Genomic DNA, 17,527 nt, shown 5'->3' with positions numbered 1-17,527 from the left:
CCCCTCCCCTAGTACCACACACAGAATTTGGTACATACTGATCATGTGAGAGTTTGCAGAAGGAGCATGTAAGAAACCTTCAAAGCCAAGATATGATTGATCTTAGCTGCGCAGAATTATAACTAAAGAGGAAACACTACAATGTAGATATTAGCTTAAAGTGCTTGGACAATTCCATTAATTTTGGCCTTATCAAGAAACTCCAGTTCTCTAGGAGCAACAGTCCCTTTCTCCCAAGAAGATACAGCCAAGGTAGCAAACCAGGCTTGTGCTCAATAGTCCTGTGTAGAAAGCTGCAGCAGTCTCCCTCATACACCATACATATTTCATCTTCTAACATAAATATTTCATGCTAGGACTACCAGAAGCAGTTCACAGGCTGACAGCTTCTGAATCCCTCTGATGGAGCTGCACTGCCTGTCTGTATGATCTGATATGGGAAAATCTCATGCACTTCACACTCATACCCTAAAGAAGACACTGAAGTCTGTCTCCTCCTCCATGACAACCAGTAGGTTCTCACAACTGAAGCTGTGAAGCTATGGTTGTACACAACAGCACAGAGGACACAAGCATTTTGTAAGCTCAGTTGTACAGCATCCAGAGGTAGAAGCTGTGACCCAGTTTTACTAATGAGATTCAGGAAGTTGTACATCCTGTCCCTCAGTTTCTCTGACAATCCTTTCTGATCAACAGCATCAGGCCAGTGTCCTGCCAATCCCACTTCCTATGTGCCTGCAATAGGTATACCCAAACATTTTCTCCTCTACGTAGTAAATACCATACATTCTTCCTTCCCCTACAGCACTTGGCTGCTAACAGTAAGGACAGCATTCCCTTTTGAAGCCTGATGAGGAGAGTGTAGCTGTACCTGGTTTCTTCAGACACCATGAAGAGAGACGGCCAAAGATGTCAAAGAAATCAAGAAGATGCTGCTTCCCTGATTGTGGGATCATCGGTAGCATGGTGATCAACACTAAGACACCAGTTGTGAGGACCACAACATCAGTGTCCATCTGCAGAAGGGAAGGGCGACGTGAGGCTCAGCACTGGGATGAGGGTCCAAATCCTGAGGTCACAGATCTGAAGCCCCTCTTGTGCTCATTTCCTGACCCCTAAGAATTTGAGGGACAGCACTGAAATAGACTTAGCAGAAGCACTAAGCCCTGTCACCATTGTGGTGATACTGGGGGACCATTTCCCACATCCACCACCTCATCTGAGAGATGGGTTTAACTTGGCTTGAGACTCCCAAGTCCTGAAGCCTCAAGAGTCCCTAACCCACCACCTAGATGGAAGTGTAAGAGACAGCTTACATTGCTACTCTCACCCATTCAACTACCCGCTAAGATGTTAGCTTTCTATCAAGTGCATATTGAGAGTTAGTTCATTTTCTCACTAGTACTGGGAACAAAACCCAGGGCCTTATGTATGCTAGGCAAGAGCTCTACCACTAAGGCACACTCCCCAGACCAATTCTCTTATTTTTTTAAAGCACCACTACAAGCCAAACCTGGTGGCTACACCTGTAATTCTAACAGTTGGGAGGCTAAGGCGGGAGGACTGCCTTGAGTTGAAAGCCAGCCAGGTTCTATAATGAGATCTAGATCATCCAGGACTACAAGGCAAGATCCATCTCAAACAAAACAAAAGAGGAGAGCTGGAGAAATGGCTCAGTGATTAAGAACACAGACCGCTCTTCTAGAGGATCCCAGTTCAGTTCCCAGAACTGTATTGGTGGCTCACAAGTCTGTAACACCATTTCTAGGGGATCCCATTCCCTCTTCTGGCCCTCAGTGGTACCAGGCATGCATCTAGTACATATATACACATGCAAGGACTTGCACATACACATAAGATATAAATAAATAAATAAATCCAAGACTGGTGAGGTGGCTCAGTGGGTAAAAGCACCTATCACCACGCCTGAAAACTTGAGTTTCAATGCCTGAGACCCACATGCTAGAAGCGAAGAACCGACTCCTGCAAGCTGTGTTATGACACTTTTCAGAAACAATATTTACAGAGGCATTTCCTCCAAAACCTCTCAAATAACCTACCTTGAGACATTTCAATAAAGAAGGCAGAAGAGGTGCTTGAGAGAGCTTATGCTTCCAAGATGGCTGTAGTCTCACAACATGCCCCAGCAGCGAGAGGATAGATAAACGGGTGGCGGCTTTGCCTACATACTCATTAATTTTATCCAAGAGGTGCTGAAAATGTAAAAGATCAAGAGAAATTTTCTTGTAAGTATATGAAGTTAACACAATTACAGGCAGTAATGATAAACTCCCAGCTCTCAAGCCTTCTCTCTAATACAGGCCCCAAAAGATTTAATAAGCCCATGGGGTAAAGATATGTTCCAGCCAATAAAGGCTAAGGTTCCAATCAAAAGACTCATCAGCCTAATCCAAGATTTTCAAAACCACATTAGTGAACAAAGTTTTCTTCATTTGGCCTGAGAAAACAGCCAGCTGCAATTTATGAAAAAGGATCCCTTAACACAGAGTTGCAAAGAGGAACAAGACTGTATTACACACAATCTAAGGTTGTAAACCCATGGCAGGTTGTGTAACAGTCACACATCCATGTTTTAATCTTAAATGTAAATCAAGCCATTGTGGTGCTGCAATCTGGCCTGGAGTAAAGAAGACCACAGTAGACATTGTAAAAGCAGGCAACCGCACCTGCAAATGCAAAACTTAGAGATTTTCCCTTATCGATATGTTCAAAAACCCTACTCAAAGCACAAGTTTAAAGATCTTTCTTTTGTGGGCTGGAGAGATGGTTCAGTGAGAAAGAGCACTAGCTGCTCTTCCAGAGGTTCCTGAGTTATTGAACTCTCAGTAACCACATGGTGGCTCAACCATCTTTAATGAGATCTGGTGCCCTCTTGTGGCATGCAGGCATAAATGCAGGCAGAATACTACATAATAAATAAAGCTTTTTAAAAAGTTTTTATTTCAATTGCCATTAATCTACTACAATCCTGGAATTACAAGATTTCTTTAAAGAACAAGATCTGTAAAAGTCTCTGAAATTGATGTTACTTTGTAAACTTTTCAGAGCCTACAAATTATTTTAAATGTATTCAGCCTTCGGAGATAAGCTGTGGACAAACTGCTGTGGATGCCCAGACACCCTCACTAAACTGAGAACTCACAAAGTGACCTGCAATTCCATCCCAGCAGTTACCTTATCATGTGGCTCTTGCAAGGTGGTCAGGATGTGCAATACCGGCTGAGAATTTGTTTCTAGATAGTAATCCACCAAGGTGTTCACAAGCATAGGCCCACGTTCTAAAGAAAAAGGACAATTCATCAAACTTACTTCCCTTTCCCTCAATAATTGTCATAAAAGCCAGAAAATGTCCTTAAACACTGTTTTTGCCTTTTTAAATTCATGAGACTAACAGGATAATTCCAAGCTCATTGGCCTAAATATCCACAAAAGCACACAAAATACTATCATAGTTACATGACTCCATGGGTACAGTGCTTGCGGCACAAGCATGAAGATCTGAGTTCAAATCTCCAGAACACATAAAAAGCCAAGTTAAACAAACATAAAAAAGCTGGGCATGGTCATGAATACCTGCAGCCCCAGGAGGCAGAGACAGGAAGATAAATAACAAGCTTGCTAGCCACCAACCTAGTTCCAGATTCAGTGAGAGTCCTTGTTTCAAGGGAATAAGGCAAAGCGTCATAGGAGGAGACTGGAACATCCAAATATCTTCCTCTAGCCTCTGTAATGTGTGCACATGCGCATGCACACATACAAAGTAAAATAAACACATAAATAAACAAATGGCTGGAGAAATGGCTCAGCAGTTAAGAGCTTTCTGCTCTTACAAGAACCATGGCTTCAGTTCCTAGCACCCATACGGTGGCTCACAATTCCAGGGAATTTTACACCATCTTCTGACCTTCGGAGTACCTGTATACATGCAGTAAACACGCAATACACATAAACTCAAGCAGGCATGTTTGAATGTCCACACATTTTTTTTTTTTAAAGACAAAATGGCAGAACCTGAAGATGAGCTCATGAGCTGCTGCATGGTCTTCACAGCAGTGTGTGTGTACCTCAACACTGCCATAACTAAATGTTCAACACACATGCAGTATGAACCCACCATTGGACATTCTCTCTGGCCTAGCACTTTGAAAGACTGTGTGGAGGAACCGCCTGAAGTCCCAACATTTGGAATACTAAGGCAAGAGGGTCACAAGTTCAAGGCTAGTTTGGAATGTGTAGTGAAACAAGGTCTCAGAAAAAAAAAAAAGTGCAACTTTCTAACCACATCCTCTGAAGATGAAAACAATCATTTATTTGCCTCCAGGCCCCAACACACTCAGCTCCAGATCAAGTTCTTGTGAGGACAATTCTCCACTTACCAGAATTGAGGGACTCCTTAAAGATGGTTGTCACGTCATCCCGCACGCCCAGTGTGGGAGAGTCCAGCATGGAGAGTAGTTCCCCAATGTTGGCTAGCTGGGCCATTCTCTCACTCAACTATGCTGTGCAGGCTCCAGGACGTGTGCTAAAGGCTTTGACAGCTCTTCATTAGGGCCACTACCAGACTGCAAAGTGGGAATAAGGACAGTGTGACAAACGACTCTCACCTGACACCACATAAACCGAAACCACATAGAGAACAAGCCGGAGAAGCTATTCAACAGCCCATGCAGGGCAGAACTGCGCTGGTGACAGACAGAAATATTCTTCCATGTACAAACTTAGGAAGCCAATGGAGCTCTGTGGAACTGTCACCACAGCAATTGAGTAGTTCTCTCTGCGTCTATGTCCACCTGGGGGTTGGCTAACACTGCTCCAATCCTGCTCTACAAAGTAGATGAGCCGCTTCCACAAATAAAGCTGCACATGCTACTCTCTTCACAACACTGTCAATGGCTGAAGTTAGAAAGCTGGTTAGGCCACCAGTCCAACAGCTGGAGTGAACCTGGGATTATCTTGGATTTTAGCATACACTCATCAAATTCAGGCTGCCAGGAGAGTGACAAGCAACTATAATTGCAGATATGTCCCCCAGTCCTGAAATGCCACAAAATTGTTTTTGAACCTTATTATAAACAAAATAACCTGTAAGAACTGCATTTAATCCAAAGTCTTTCAAAAAGAAAATCATGTTTGACTGCTTTCCATTTCGTGGGACGAATTAAAGAATCAACTTTACATAAAAAAATTATGAAAAGAAATCCATAACCACCAGTAACAATAAAACATAAAGGGCATGAAGAGGGTTGGGCTAGCTCACTGGTAGAAAGCCTGCCTAACATGTCAGGGCCTGGGCTCCATTCCTAGCACCACAGACAAAATGACACAATACCAAAAAAGTATAAAACCATGAAGGGAACAATGGTAAGAAAAATAAAACAGCAAAATATCTGTTATTCAAATTTTAGTATATTCTTTATAAAAATGCTTAAGTCTTAAGTCTATTTAAAAACAAGCCACTAGAATAAAGACTATGAGTTGCCAGCGCTCCCTAGAAGCAGAAGCTGAAGGATGGCTGAGACCTTTGAAGCCGTGAGTCCCTAGACAATCACCTACTGGAAATATCCCTGAGTGTGGCCTCATGACAGGACCAGTGTGCCGGGTCAGAGGGTCCCGCACACACCATGGATACAGTCACCAGAAGACAATCTGGTGCTCTGTGCACATTAAGGAACTTTGCTACAAAAAAATTTCACACTTTTAAAATCTGAGTGCTACAAAAATGAAATTGTAGTAATGAAAAATGACTAATAAAATTTGAGATTTATTTTTAACAACAGTGAAATTCCACTTTGATGTAACTGATCTCAACACTTAATGCTCTGGCTCAGAATTCATATTCAGTGAGATTCTAAGAGGGGCTAATGTAGTCCAGTGTGGTGGCAAACACCTGTAACCCCAGTATCTGGTAGCTGAGCCAAGAAGATGGGAGGTCAGTCTGGACTACACAGTGAGAAGGTCAGAAGGGACAGTATGAAGAACACTTGAAGAAACTGAGAAGCAAGAGTCAAACTCAGAGAGAATGAACATCTAATTTCTAAGCATGTAGCACCATCTACTAGCCACACTAACTCCCTGTTTGTAACATCTGACTACCACATGATCCTCATGATAAAGGTGAGGCAGTGGTGAGCTTAGGAGTCACATTAGCAGTGTATGTAACGATAAGTAGAACAAACACCCTTCCACCTTCCCTTACTCCTATACAGAACACAAACATGACAACTGCAATGGTTAATCTTCCTTGTCAATTTGAGATTGAGAATCACCATGGAAACACACCCTGTGAAGGTGCTGCTATAAAGGTTTTAACAGAACAGATCAAACCTACCCTGGGTGTGGGTGGCACCACACCGTGGGCTGAGGCCCCAGATTGGATAAAAATGAGAAAACGAGCTGAACACCACTCCCTGCTTCTTAAGTGTAGATGGAGTATGAGCAGCTGCCTCAAGTTCCCACCACCATAATGTCCCTGTCATGATAGCCTCAAACTGTCATCGACCCTTCCCCTTCCTCCAGTTGCTTTTGTCAAGATATTTTTCACAGCAACTAACGCATCACTTTTGCTAATAAAGATTGTAGCTCAATAGTTACTTAGGTCACTAAGACTAAACTCAGATCTGCATAAGTGTCAGAGCCTCAATAACTGTCAAGGGTATATTCTGGGACTTCAAGACTCCATCAGCTCCTGAAAACCACCAAAGGAAATAATTTATCCAAAAAAGCAGACTTAAGACCACCAACAAATACATCAAGAGCTAAAGTGCTAACTCACAAAGTCTCAATCTACAATGCATGTCGGAATCACCTGCAGAGGACACAAATACCAAGGCCCAGGCCCTACTACACAGCAGGTTACAGGCTGAGGTCTAGACATGGCATCCAGTTTGTTTACAGAATCCAAAGAGAATTCCGGAGGTCAAGCCAGGGTTAAAAACTTCTCCCTAGTTAAATGACTGGCTTTAGGCTTCAATTTAATTAGTGGCTAAAACAAGAATTTTCTACTCACAGAACTGATTTTCAAGGATGGCCCATCTTTGAGGCCAATTCTTCTAGAGAATGGAAATAGACCAAGTGTTGTTGTGAAAAAGAAAATAAGCCATTTGTGTAATACACGCAGTGCCTGGCATCAAACAACAATTAAGAGGTCACTGGTGATATGGCTGACTACCTCAAGCCATATATGCTCTAGTGCTTGACAGGGAGCTAAGAATATAAACACTTACACCCTGAACAAAGAAACATCTGCATGCTGGGGCACCATGGGCAAGGTGAGACACTCCCTCCTATCCTCTCCAGCCACTAGACTAAATGTGTATCTTACCTGTTCTGAGGACAGTTGGTGCATCAGTTTCCAGTGCTGTCAGCCTGGTGTCTTTCATGGTCACTAGAAAAAAAAAAACATACATATGTGTTTATAATAACCCTAAAATGAAGGAAAACCTAAGACCTGATCAGAAGGGAGTTTAGACTGGCCTAGTACAGCTCTGCCCCCATCCTTGGCAGGTGGTCACCTGCTTCCCACTGCAGTGAACTCTAAGAGCAGAGCCTCCTCTCCTCTGCACTAGCAGCAAGAGGGCAGGGTAGTCTAGAATAGGCTCCCAACTGAAACATTAGCTCTTTCACTTTTGGTTCTGGGATGTTCACTAAGTCACTTAGCTTAGTGCTGGCTTACCACGAGTTATCTTCCAGGTAAACTGAGAATATCCACAACCTCACACTCACACAGAGCTCCAGTGAAGACCTCAGAAGACTGGCCATAGTAGTGAGGTCAGTAAGAGGCACAAAAAACTTAGTGGGCCTGCATCATCACCCTCTCATATGCCACACTCCCTCCCAGCCCTGCTATATAGCCTTCAGAGAATTTAAATTCCTCAGCCGAGAAGGCATTCGACCCACCTGAGCACAGGCACATCCAGTCACATCATCTAAAACCTCTGCCCTCTCCTCAGCTAATCCATCCTTCCTAGGCCTTCTCTGCCTTCCCACTGCCAGGCCCCATCAGCTCAGGCTCCTGGTCCACAAGTCCGTACTGGTCACTTTCTAAAACCCCATTAAGTGAGTATGAGGAACTGTTAGGCACACTGGGGAGCAACTGCAGCCAACAAAGTACTTGCGCCCGGCAGCTGCCACAGGGGCTGCTTAATGTACAAACCTGATTTTGCCTTCAAGCAGCACAGGCTAAGTCTAATCCTACATGACAGGAATAAAATATTTCAACAGCAGCTCCTCTACTTCCCTTCCCCTCTACCCTACTTCTGCCCATGCTATTCATTATCCATGTCAAATAAGTATATAAATGAATATGTTCCAGTTTGCTTTTTAAACATGAGCCCTTTCAGAAACAGTGGGTTTCAGGAACTTGCTTCAGGCTCAGAGGGTTTAGGTACTTGCTGCCAAGCCTGACAACCTGAGTTCGATCCCCAGAGACCCACATGGTTTATATTAAAGCCAACTTTGTTCAATTGTCCTCTGACCTCCACACATGAACAGTGGTGTGTGTGCCCACACACATACACACAAAACAAATATATAATAAATACATTTTTCAAAATTTATGGGTTCTTAACCCCATGTTTAGGGATTATCTGACTGGAAGATTGTAAACTTCACGAGGACAGGGACCATGTGTTTGAGACATCCAGGACTATCTTGGTACTTAGTACACAAAAGGCAAATGTTCAGTCTGTTCCCTTGGATATCACTAAAGTCCCTGACTGTCAATCCTGGCTCCATACTACAGACATCTACTTACATGAGGTAGAGGACAAACTCTGGGTCAAAGTCAAACAACAGGACTGAATACCTCTCCAATACAGTCTCTGCCCTAGTGTCAGGGTGATACAGCACCACGTGGCACACACTCAGGGAGCCATGCCAACTGTCTCAGCAGCCACAGTAACTCTGTGGGCAGTGCTGCTGGCGACTGGCCCCATAAAAGCTCCTGGCCAGATCTTGCAAACAAGAAATGCTACCTAGCTGCTTCCACTCCACCAAGCAACAGAGCTGTGCTGGTGCAGGAGCCTCTCATCTTCAGAATCCTAAAACCACCTGTTAATCAGTGAATCACACAGACTTCCTCTTATAAAGTAATCCCACTTGGATCTTCTACCTGAAAAGAAGTACTTAAGGTGAGGATAAAATTAGGATACACTAAGGTGAGATCCCATAGTCTGCCAGGCTAGGGCCATTTTCCTAGACAGAACACTACCACAGGAATTCAAGTGGGGTTTGGCTCAACAGTAAGACTTCATTACTTTATCCTTATGCTTAACAATACAGTAATGGAAATGGCTGGCTTCAGTTTCCTGTGGTACACTAAAGTCTATCTCCTAGTATTCTATTTTTAAGCATTCACTTATTCTTTTTATATTTAAATCTTGCCCAGGGGAAGGGAATTCATTCAACTGAGAGGTAAAGCATGAACCTCCATGAAAGTGAGGAGTACGGGTAGAAATGCTCATCAGAACATAAGAGTAGCATCAGCTCCCCACTTCTTCAAAAGACATGAGGAAAAAAAGAAAAGTACCTCATAACTAGAGTTTTCCTTCCTTGATATCCAAAAGTCATGTTCACTGTAACCTTCTTTTTTTCTTGTTATTCTTTTATTATTTTACATTCCAAGCACAGCCTCCCCTCTTTCCTCTCCTATTCCCTCCTCCCACCTCCCTTCTGACCCCCTCCTCAATCGACTCCTCCTCCATAATTTCATTTCTATAAACAGTCTTCTGAAGTAAAAATAAAAGGTAGGCTAGAGGGGGCTGGAGAGATGGATCTGCAGTTAAGAGCACTGCCTGCTCTTCCAGAGGTCCTGAATTCAAGTCCCAGAAACCACATGGACTCACATGCATCTGAAATGAGTTTCTGGTGCCCTCTTCTGGCCTGCAGGCATACATACAGACACTGTATACATTAAAAAAAAAAAAAAAGGCAGGCTTGAGGAAGACAGGGGCTTTGTGTGTCACCGGAGTGTAAACAGAAAGAACAGTGGTGGCAGATTTATCTTTATCACAATTTATCTTAATTAATTTTAGTCTTTAGATATCGCCAGATCATTTATATATCTGGGATTACACATGAACTCCAGAGCAACATCTGTCATTAGCAGGACTGTATATATCTTTTCACTACCTCTGTCAGGACAGTGGCTCAGATAAGATAAATAACTGCACGTCAAGTCACCTCAGAGAGCTTTGTACACAATGGCCTATAATATACAAATGCAGTTCTTAGTACCAGTGAGGATGAATGTCTCTTTAACTATAACCTGTCTTCTCTAGTCAAGATCTTATCTATAAAAACCTAAAGGCAATTCAGACAGACTCATGCACAAACAGATTCCTACATCATCAAGTATAGTTGAGACAGAGCAGAAATGTTACAATGCTATACGTATTTGGTCCTAGCTCAGGAATTCATGTGAGTTAAAAGAAATGTCTCATCAACTGAATCAAAATGCTCTCAGCACTAATGCACGCAAACAAATTAGACACTTGATTTAATTCTCTTTCTGGACACAAAAGGAAGAAAGGGGAAAAGAGCTGATGGTATAGGTGTGATTTTTAGTCTTCAAAGCTGTAGACTCTCTCAAGGTCACAGAAGTCAGGACAAGAAAGCTCCAACACATCAGACTGTCCACTTGTAATTCCTGTCCTTAGAGTCCTCGATGGACAATGGACAGGTTACTAAGCTCACTTAACTCTGAAGGTGACAAGCCCTCTAGATATAGGCCCACAGGGCAATTTTTTTCTTCAGATAATGGTTCCGTTTTGACAATTAGCATGAACAAAATTATGTACTATGAAAATGCACCTGGGCTGGGAATGGTCAGGCACACCTGTGATCTGGCACTTGGAGCAGAGACAGTTGGACTGGAGTGAACCCCAGACTAGCCTGGGCAGCCAAGCAAAACTGTCTCAAAAAACAATAAAATAAATAAAAGATACCAAATGTATATTCAAGAACTCACTACATAGAGCTTCCCTAAACAGAAGCATTTCAGGGCAGCTGAGCTCAAGCATGTAATCCCACCACTAGAGAAGCCGAGGCAGGAGCATGAAAATTTCAAGGCTAGCCTGGACTACAAAGTCAGTGAAAGCTAGACAACGAGATGGACTGAGAACCTGTCTCCAACAACAAAAACAAACAGAAATAATCCAGGGTAGAAGGCACAGGGCTTGCCAGCACAGGACAGTGCTTCTCTAAGTATGCCCCCATATCACCAGCAGTGCCCAAGAACTTACTAAAAATGCGTGTTCTTAAAAAGGGAGGGAGATGCCAGGTGGTGGTGTTGCATGCCTTTAATTCCAGCACTTGGGAGGCAAAGATGGGCAGATCTCTGAGTTCACAGAGTTCCGGGACAGCCAGAGCTATACAATAAAATTCTTTCTCGCCTGGTGGGTGGTGGTGCAGGCCTTTAATCCCAGCACTCTAGAGGCAGAGGCAGGAGGATCTCTGTAAATTCAAGGTCAGCCTGGTCTACAACTAGTTCCAGGACAGGCTCCAAAGCCACAGAGAAACCCTGCCTCAAAAAACAAAAACAAACAAAATCCCCTCTTCCTCAAAATACAAAGAAACAAAAAGGGGGTGGGGGGCAGGCAGGATCCTGAGCCTTGACCTGCATCTTTATGATGCAGGGCATGAATCTTAGGCAATGGACCTTTGAGGTGATTCCAACACTACTAAAGACCAAGAACCTGGAGCGGGGGACAGGAGTTTGGGGCTTCTGGAGAGATGTCTCAGCAATTAAATGCACTAGCTGCTCTTGCAGAGGACCCAGGTTCAGTACCCAGCACCCACATGGCAGGTCACAACCAAACAAAACTGGACTTATAACTTCAGTTCAAGGGTAATGAAGTCCTCTTCCAGTCTCCTCAGATACCTGGATCCATTTGGTGCACATACACACACTCAGGCACACACACACACACACGTGCACACGTATACACACACAGACATAAAATTTTTTAAATAATAATCATAAAACAAACCTTAGTGGGTGTCTATGTGTTAGAGAGAGATAAAAAATTTAAAATAATAACTATGAAATAAATTGTAGTGGGTGTAAGAGAGAGAGAGGGAGGGGAGAAATCCAGGGAGAAGAAAAGTGGTGAAGACAGTAAGAAAAAAATCTATATACAAAAACCTTGGGAAAATATAACAGGTTCCACCAGTAAACTTTTCCTACCTACCAGCTTTCAAAAAAATGTTTTTAATAAAGCCTAAGTGTGTATTTTGTTGTTTTGTTTTTGTTTTTAATATGTATAAGTGTTTTGTCTGAAAAATGTCTATGTACTACATGTGTGCCTGGTAACTGCAGAGGATAGAAGACTGTGTTGGATTCCCCTGGAGCTGGAATTACAGGTGGTTGTGAACCGTCATATTGATGACAGAAATTAAACTCAGGTCCTCTTAACCACTTAGCCATCTCTCTAGATCCCAAACGTGTTTTTAAGAGCAGTAAGCTATCTAAAATGACTGGTTGGGCTTTAAGCAAGGTTCAGAAAATCTCTAACACTGTTTCCAAAATCTCATTACCTATATGCATTTTGGGGCGATGGGGTATCATCTGTAAAAAAGGAAATATTGGCCCACAGGTTTTTACAGACCTTAAAAATAAGATTTGCTTCAGCCCCCCAAAAGTTTAAAAACCACTATCCAACTAGACATGACTGTGTATACCAGTAATCCCAGAAATGAGAAGGGAGAGGCAGGATTAGAAACTCAAGCAAAGTCTTGCCTATATGGTAAGTCCAGACTGGCCTACATTTTATGAGCCCCTCAAAAAATAAACAAACGAGTTGGAGAGATGGTTCAGGAGTTAAGAACTTCCAGGGGACCCGGGTTGAAGTCCCAGAACCCACATGACACCTCACAACTGTCTCTAACTTCAGTTTAAGAGGACCTTAAAGTTCCCATGGCAAAACACTAATACACATAAAAGAAAATAAATAAAAATAAAAAAACTAAAATCCCACTGACCTATGGGTTAGTTTAGGAGATCAGCAGACTGTGCAGTTTATCTTAATACAACATTAAATGCTTGGCTTCTGAAGCCAATCAAACACAGTTCATCTTCCTGCTCAGCAAGTCTCAAAATTCTTTCCTGTTCTCCCCAAGGGTATAAAAAAAGTAAAGGGGAATCAGATACAAAAACACTTAGATGTGCTTAGCACATAACAAACTTTTATAACAATGTTACCACTAAACAAAATGTATTGCAGAGTAGAGTGCTAATTTAGCAGCCCAGCCATTTACTAGCAGTAAAACACTGGTAAAACCATTCTGTAACTTAAAACTGATACACTTCAAATTTGCTACTGTTCTCTGTGAGGGACACAATGTAGCACAAATTTAACCACCGCAGGCAGAAGAGTACTGCTTCTGTCCTTACCTGCACCACCACCCTGCCCTGCTCTCATCACCAGACTAAGATAAAATCAAAAGCATCCTGACCCTATGACCCTATTTACTTACATCATGACCTATGAATTGCAGGTAAGTAACTACCATGCCTTGTTTGGGAATAACACTGTGCATTTAAGGCACTTATTCATTAGAAGTCAATCTGAACTCATTTAGCTATAAAATGTATAAAATAATTACTTTTACTATTTCCTTTTATACACCCCCAAAAGAGAGGAGGGACTAGAAGAAACTGAAAATGACAAGGTCCTGAGGTCACATATCTTTTATACATGTGTGTGTTTATTCTTTCTCATTAAAATTTACATTAAGTCACTAATTTTTAGCAACTACAGACTTAAGAAGAGAAAAAATAAACTCAAATTACTTTACAGGAAATCTCAGTGCAATTTGAATGAGTATGCACACCAAAAAAAAAAAAAAAGCAATGATCAGAGGCTTTAAAACACACATATGAGCAAAACAACAAAAATACCTCAACTATTTTATATACTTTTCTTTTATGCCTGAAGTTACTTATATATGACCAATAAGACTTGTCTTTAAAAAGGAGATTTATAAGAGAAAATAAAGGGAATCTCTGTTTAAAGGATAAACAAACTCACCCTCCCAGCTGGCCCAAGATTCACACGTTCGTTGTCTTTGTCATTATAGAACTATTACCATAGAGTGAAGACCAATTAACACTGGTCAGAATATTTACTAACGCTCAGCAAGACTTTCACTCAAGAAATCTGGCATTCGAGGATATTTAGTCAGTTCTGGGAGAAACTAATGTTAGTTCAGTATGGCACTGGAATTAAAAAACAAACATACCTACAATCTAAAAACTTTGAAAGAAGACAGCACCCTGTGTACAAAGCTTAAAATCCACAACTACATGAATAAGATAGCTTAAGAAAGCCCTCTACAATAAATCATAAATTTAAAAAAGCAAATAGCCAAAATGATACTTTAAGCCTATGATCACCTACCTTTGCAGTAGAGAGAAGACTTCTTCCAAAACAAACAAACAAACAAACAAACCCGAGGAGGGTGTCTATCCTCAAGGACAGAATATGTAGGTGTACCGACTAAGGGGCCAGATGTTTGGGTGCACAGAGGTTCAGAACTAGTTTGGGATCCCTTGCTTCTGGCAGTTGTGCTCCCCTGCAAACATTACACAGTCTGATCAAACTGTTGAGTTTTATCTCACAAGTGAAACCAGGTCTGCGCTGAAAGCTTCACATCACAGCAGCAAAAGAACCATACAACGCTGCTCTTAGCCCAGCCGAGGCACGAGACTGCACACACTTCAGCGTAATGAAAACATGAAAGAAAGCCGAGCCTGTTTTCTTAGAACTAGGAATTTAGGGACATACCAAGTGTTCATGACACCAGGAAATGCATGAAGCAGAGAAAGCTTACATCATCTGCCCTTCTAGACCCATGATGTAATGGTGTTTTTAGAGAAGATATTAACTTTAGTAAGAAGGTATTTTCTGTTTACATCCTCTATAAATACCCCTACATTTACACCAGGTGGTTAGAGAAGTCTGAGGAGCCTCGTTTGCCTGATGTATGACTGTTAAAGGGACATTTCCTTACAAAACTCTAAATCGGTTTTCCTATTTGCATATCCCAGGTTTATTCAGGGATGCTCAACTTAAGAATCACAGGTGGGCTGCTCCGTAAATCAGGGGCTCCCAGAAGACCAGGCTCTGTGATGCTTCCCGGAATTTACCGCTGCATTTCCCCAGCCTGTTTGAATGCAGATGACTCCAACTTGATCATAAAGTTATAAATCAAAGTATCTCGGAAGAACATTAGTCTATTTTAGTACTTTCATAGCTTACTCTATGTAAAATAAAGGGCTAATTCTACACTTTTTTTAAAGCAAGGGTTTGAATAATTTTTTTTTTTAGTGAATGTCATCGGTTTATAGAAAAATACAAAATACTGTGTAATCTAATTAGGACTAACAAGATCAAGGTGCTACAAGAAACAAAAAGCATAAGACGTACAAGCCAAAATGCACCCTGGTTTAAAGTTACACGCACAGACCTTGGCCAAATGATTAACTAAATCACTTAATAATAGGCCAGTTTTAATCAAATAACAGGCAAATGAAACCAGTCGGTCCTCGGTTCCAGTGCTGTCTCAGATTAAGGGGGTGTGACCTTGGACAAATTACCCCAATCTTTCCAGACCTCAGTTTCTTCACCGAGGGAGACTGCAGATTGCTTCTCCTTTGTCCAGCTGCAGAGAGAGGATGGCTGCAAAGCACTTCCAATAGTGCCCGGGCACAGAGGCAGTCCCCATCCCCTCAAACGTTAGCCGGTTGCTGATGGCCGCACCCCCACCCCGCCCCCACGTCCCTCCCTTCCCAGATTCAAAGCGCATGAAGCCAAACTCTTTTAACCCCAAAACAAAGAAAGTGCTTCGATTCCACAAAGGTGTCTGGGACTCCAGGCTGCGGGGCCCTCCCGTTCCTCAAACGAATGAATGAGCGTCCGGCAGTGGCTGGGCGAGTAGCTGTCCCTAACGAGCACCTCTGCCGACTAGAAGGTAACTGTCTCCTAGCATCAATTAAACACCCACAAGTGCACCCGGAGCCAGGCACGCCGGCCGTGCACACTCTCCCCGACAGAGCGGGCGCTGGGCGGTCTCCGGCGCCCACGGGCGGCCTTCATTCATTCTCCAGCCGCAGCGCCAGCGGCTGCCGCGGAGTCTTGGGCCGCGGCCCCACCCCCAGGTCTCCCGGCTCGGCCCGGGGTCTGACCTGCGCCGCGCACCCCCGCGGGAGCCTGTCAGCGCAACAAGCGAGGGGGGCGGGCGAGCGGGCCCACCACAGACCCGAAGCTGCAGCCATCTGTCCCTTCCGACGGCCCAGGCCCGCCTCGGCTCCCCGGGGCCCCGCCAGCCCTAGCCGAGCCCCGCCGGAGCCAGAGCGCGATGAGGGCGAGCGAGACGCTCCCTGAACCCCCTTCCCCGGACCCCCGACTCGGCCAACGCGCCCCGCAGTGCCCCGCAGCCTGAGGTCACGCTGCCAGGGCTGCCCCGAAAAGCCCACAAGAAAAAGAGGGGGAAATATCCCCGTACTCACCCACCGTCTACTCCCCCTCAGCTGTTTACCTCACAGTCCCTCCAGCCTACAGGGCGCCGCCATCTTGAACGCGCAGCACCTCCCCCTGGCGTGATGCGTCTCCAAACGGCGGAGGCCTCCGCCATGAAAAAGAGTCCATATCCGGGTGCCTCCTACACCCCAAGCTTAATGCCCAATGGCCAAAGGCATCTGCTTCTCCAGATAGAACAGGATATCCCACTTGTGACGATACAAGCTGGCCTGGAAAAATAAAACCAAAAGGGATTTTTAATGTGGGGGCGGGGACGGCGGAAGGATCGCGAAGGTGAAGGCCCACTGAGAGATCTTGTGACTCTGAAGGAGGACGAAAGAAGGGCCGGCGCGGAGGGCGGAGCCACGCGAGCGACCGAGGGGTGGGGCGGGGAGGGGCGGCCACGTGACGGTGACAGGCGGCGCGCGCTTGGAGTAAGCTTGGGCACAAACAAGCGGACCTGGTGAGGTGCAGTGGGAGCGCGGGGCCATCTCAGGCGGGTGCCTCTACCTTTGGCACACCTGCCTCCATTGGGGTCTCCCAGTGTGCGTTCCTAGTTCCCCAGGAGCCGCTGGGGTTGGCGTGGATGGACGGCCTGTCAATCACAGCAGAAGTGAGCCTGCGGAGTGGCCTCACACCTAGTGACTTAGAGAGGAGAGCCAGCCCTAGTCACAGGAGGCAGTTGGAAAGTCGTCGGCGAGTCTTTTCGAGCCTCAGTTTCTTCCTCCGAAATGGCGAATTAAGGAAGCAAAGAGATCCAGCGTGTGAAGTACTTAACACTGGGTCTCATGCCTGTTGAGTGCTCACTGCAGGATGGACAAACAGAGAGAGAGGAAGCCTAGCTGTAGTGAAAAGCTTTCTAGAGGAACATCAGAATGTATTTGATGTATTTGATTTTTTATTAGCTTTTGTTTACATTGTTTTTATCTTTTTATATTTATTTTTTGTTGTTTTTTTTGTTTGTTTGGGTTTTTTTTTTTTTTGACAGG

General features: G+C 43.9%; 1 protein-coding gene across 8 annotated transcripts in view; it reads right to left on the bottom strand.

Annotated features, from left to right (window-relative positions):
* Tsc1 (TSC complex subunit 1) overlaps window positions 1–16,631 on the bottom strand; it is a 42,715-nt gene extending 26,084 nt beyond the window's left edge. For 4 of the 8 annotated variants that reach the window (XM_075985589.1, XM_075985591.1, XM_075985592.1 and 1 more), the window contains exons 1-6: window positions 16,529–16,613; window positions 7,343–7,405; window positions 4,398–4,583; window positions 3,196–3,299; window positions 2,061–2,213; window positions 872–1,016 (exon numbers count right to left, since the gene is read on the bottom strand). In XM_075985589.1, the coding sequence (XP_075841704.1) occupies window positions 872–1,016; window positions 2,061–2,213; window positions 3,196–3,299; window positions 4,398–4,503 (508 nt within the window). In that variant the 5' untranslated portion in view covers window positions 4,504–4,583; window positions 7,343–7,405; window positions 16,529–16,613. Of the gene's footprint in view, window positions 1–871; window positions 1,116–2,060; window positions 2,214–3,195; window positions 3,300–4,397; window positions 4,584–7,342; window positions 7,406–14,417; window positions 14,441–16,528 lie in introns of those variants that run through there. The other 4 variants (XM_075985594.1, XM_075985593.1, XM_075985590.1 and 1 more) reach the window with 4 other exon arrangements.
* Window positions 16,632–17,527: the final 896 nt, after the last annotated feature.

The sequence above is a fragment of the Microtus pennsylvanicus genome, chromosome 9 (assembly GCF_037038515.1).
Source record: "Microtus pennsylvanicus isolate mMicPen1 chromosome 9, mMicPen1.hap1, whole genome shotgun sequence".
Taxonomy (NCBI): Eukaryota; Metazoa; Chordata; class Mammalia; order Rodentia; family Cricetidae; genus Microtus; species Microtus pennsylvanicus.
This window is presented reverse-complemented; position numbering and strand designations above follow the sequence as displayed.